The sequence below is a fragment of the Limulus polyphemus genome, unplaced genomic scaffold, assembly GCF_000517525.1.
Source record: "Limulus polyphemus unplaced genomic scaffold, Limulus_polyphemus-2.1.2 Scaffold9239, whole genome shotgun sequence".
In the NCBI taxonomy this organism is placed as follows: Eukaryota; Metazoa; Arthropoda; class Merostomata; order Xiphosura; family Limulidae; genus Limulus; species Limulus polyphemus.
Genome location: NW_013674849.1, coordinates 20603 through 24377, shown reverse-complemented (window position 1 = coordinate 24377; position 3775 = coordinate 20603). Strand labels below are relative to the sequence as shown.

The 3775-nt window shown below is 32.5% G+C and overlaps 1 protein-coding gene across 1 annotated transcript in view; it reads left to right on the top strand.

The window, feature by feature from the left end:
* Positions 1-215: 215 nt before the first annotated feature.
* Positions 216-3775, top strand: part of LOC106475828 (Y+L amino acid transporter 1-like) — a gene marked incomplete at its 5' end in the record, with an annotated part of 11068 nt that continues 7508 nt past the window's right edge. Inside the window, 3 exons of the mRNA XM_022379850.1 lie at positions 216-367; positions 1715-1814; positions 2409-2453. Of these exons, the coding sequence (XP_022235558.1) occupies positions 216-367; positions 1715-1814; positions 2409-2453 (297 nt within the window). The remainder of the gene's footprint in view (positions 368-1714; positions 1815-2408; positions 2454-3775) is intronic.

Genomic DNA, 3775 nt, shown 5'->3' with positions numbered 1-3775 from the left:
TCTGTTAGGAATCTTAGTTAAATACAAACAAGTATATGTTGTCTGTTAGGAATCTTAGTTAAATACAAACAAGTATATGTTGTCTGTTAGGAATCTTGGTTAAATACAAACAAGTATATGTTGTCTGTTAGAAATCTTGGTTAAATACAAACAAGTATATGTTGTCTGTTAGGAATCTCGGTTAAATAGAAACAAATATATTTTGAACATTACAGTGACTCTTGTTTTGATTCTTTTTTAGGTTTAATAATTTTTATTAACTGCTACAATGTACGGTGGGCGACACGAGTCCAGGATGTTTTGACATTGTCAAAAGTAATCGCTTTGATTGTGATCATCATAGCTGGACTTGTACACATCGGATTGGGTAAGTTTTTAGGGAACGTTACTTTACTTGAGACATACATTATTGTACTAATTTTAGGCTTAAAATATTCGGTTAAAAATGTATTAGATTTTAGTGAAGCCTTCTTATAGGGCGCCCCCCAGTGGCACAAACAAACAATCTTATAGGGCCTATAAAATTCATCAGAAACTTGTACACATCGGATTGGGTAAATTTTTAGAGAACGTTACTTTAAGTGAGACATACATTATTGTACTAATTTTAGGCTTAAAATATTTGGTTAAAAATGTATTAGATTTTAGTGAAGCCTTCTTACAGGGCGCCCCCCCAGTGGCACAAACAAACAATCTTACAGGGCCTATAAAATTCATCAACTATTTCTTACACTCACTTTACAAGAATGTAAATATTTTAGTTCCTTTATCAAATTATGAAAGAGTAAAATAAGGGTACCTGGGTAGTATTTTTACTACCAATATTATACGGGTTTATAACTAAAAGTTGTTTAAGTTAAAACTGAAGTGTTTTTTTTTTAGAGCACTTGTTCATTCTGAATTCTTCTATTGAAAACCCTAGCCCCCAGTGGCACGGCGATATGTCTACGAACTTACAACGCTAGAAACCGGGTTTCGATACCCGTGATGGATAGAGCACAAATAGCCCATTGTGTTGCTTTGTGCTAATTACAAACAATTGAAAACCCTAGTGCTTCTAAATGAGAATTATACAAAAGTAGATTTAATATTAATAAGAACATTTTATTTATGTTTTTATTTAAGGAATTCCGAGAGTTAGTTGATTATATCAATCCTCACAAGCCTTAAGTTACTTGACAGCTTATAACTGATAATTAGGGCCCAATGATATTGTTACGACAGCGGAAGTAACGTGACGCTAGTAACACGTCATTAACTTCTAGAAGGATCCTGTCCCTTCCTGAATGCTCTAGCGTTTACTTAATTTCGGTATTCTTGTATATATAAGATGGTCGAGACGTGATGGCAACAATGTAATGAGTAGTTGAACTTCGGACAGAGAGACGTATTGTTGAGTCGAACACGTGAGACGTTCGTTGTGAATTATAGCGTTTGTTATAGCGTGATTGTGGAAATTAAGTGTATTGCAAAGTTGTATTCAGAAAGAATAAACCAGTTTTATTTAAGAAAGGACTTGTATCGTTAAATTTTCTTCGGAAAGAATTTTTACGGAAAATTAACTAACGAACGGAGGCGTAACAATATGGTTCTAACAATAGTGTTGGTTGATGAATGTTTCGGTAGGTGTAACATTAGGAATCACGACGTCATATCAAGGTGTTTATTAAATAAACCCCGAAGGCTAATATGTTACAATTAATTATTATTCCAGGTCACACTGAACATTTTGAAAACGCATTTGAAGGTACAAACACGGAACCTGGATACATTGCCTTAGCCTTTTATTCGGGTATCTTCTCGTACGCTGGTTGGTAAGTTGGCTTTTGTTAAATAGCGCATGCGTTGATTAGTAACGCTGTTTGATTACAACATTGTTGATAAAACGGGTTCGAATCATATTTTGTTCCCTTTTACCTTTATTAGTCTGAAAATATAAAGAAATTGATTAGGAATAGAAAAAAATGGTTCGTTAATCAGATATATATGTTAAGCAGCTTTGGTAAAAGTACGATATTGAGATCAAGGTTTAAAAAGATGTTAAATATTATTATTTACGCTTAAGATGTTGATATAGCGTTTTAAATATTGTGGTATACAGGCACTACAAAGCGTTTTATAGTTTATTGTATTAATAATGAATTATTGCAAAATTTTATTTATTCATATGTATGTGAAGTTTTCACAAGACTCGTTGATCAAGGAAATCGTTAAGTTCCTTTCCTTCTAGGTACCTGTTGTTTTGTGGCATTCACCCGAGTTAACACCTGGCAGCTCAGATGATATTTCGAGGTTACAACCTTCCTTATTTTCTAGTAGGAATGACCAGTTATGAAATATTGAAGTTAAAGTTCAAAGTGTTGTTATTACATCTTTTCTTTTAATTTATAAACTGTTTTTCGTTTCAGGAATTACTTAAACTTTGTTACTGAAGAAATGAAAGAACCTTACCGGTAAGTTGTTGCTAACCCTATAATTACCAATAGGATCCATAGGATCCCATCATTATTATTAGTATTTGTGAACGAACCTTACCGGTAAGTTGTTGCTAACCCAATAATTACCAATAGAATCTATATGATCCCATTATTATTATTTGTGAAAGAACCTTACCGGTAAGTTGTTGCTAACCCTATAATTACCAATAGGATCCATGTAACCCCATTATTATTATTATTTGTGAAAGAACCTTACCGGTAAGTTGTTGCTAACCCTATAATTACCAATAAAATCCACATGATCCCATTATTATTATTTGTGAAAGAACCTTACCGGTAAGTTGTTGCTAACCCTATAATTACCAATAGGATTCATGTAAGCCCATTATTATTATTTGTTAATTATTTACGCACTAAACGCTTTGTGGATTTATTGTTTTGTTGATTAACACATGAGTCACAGAATAAAAATATAAAAAGACAATACTATAAATGTTGCAGTTAATGTTACTAATTACTGTCAGGTTTTTTACATATCTTACATACGAAATGAGTGGTTTCACCAAATATTTTTTAAGTTTTTTACGGTGAGTGTGTTAACAATGAAAAAATAACAATATTGCATTAATCAACATGTGGTCCCCACCTTAACAATACAAAACACAACAATATAGAAATAATGAACATGCGGTCCCCATGTTAACAGGCAAAAAAATAATAATATATATAATTAATCAACATGCGGTCCCCACATTAACAGACAAACAAAAACAATAACACAGTATTAATCAACATGCGGTCCCCATGTTAACAGACAAAAACACAATAACACAGAATTAATCAGCATTGTGGTCCCAAAGTTAACAGGCAAAAAAACCAAAAAACAATAACATATAATTAATCAACATGCGGTCCCCACATTAACAGACAAAAATACAACAATATAGAAATAATCAACATGCAGTCCCCATGTTAACAAACAAAAACACAATAACACAGAATTAATCAACATTGTGGTCCCAACGTTAACAGGCAAAAATACAACAATATAGAAATAATCAACCCCACGTTAACAGACAGAAAACAACAATATAGAAATAATCAACATGTGTTCCCCACGTTGACAGACAGAAAACAACAATATAGAATTAATGAACATGTGTTCCCCACGTTAACAGACAGAAAACAACAATATAGAAATAATCAACCCCACGTTAACAGACAGAAAACAACAATATAGAAATAATCAACATGCAGTTCACCACGTTAACAGACAGAAAACAACAATATAGAAATAATCAACATGTGTTCACCACGTTAACAGACAAAAAACAACA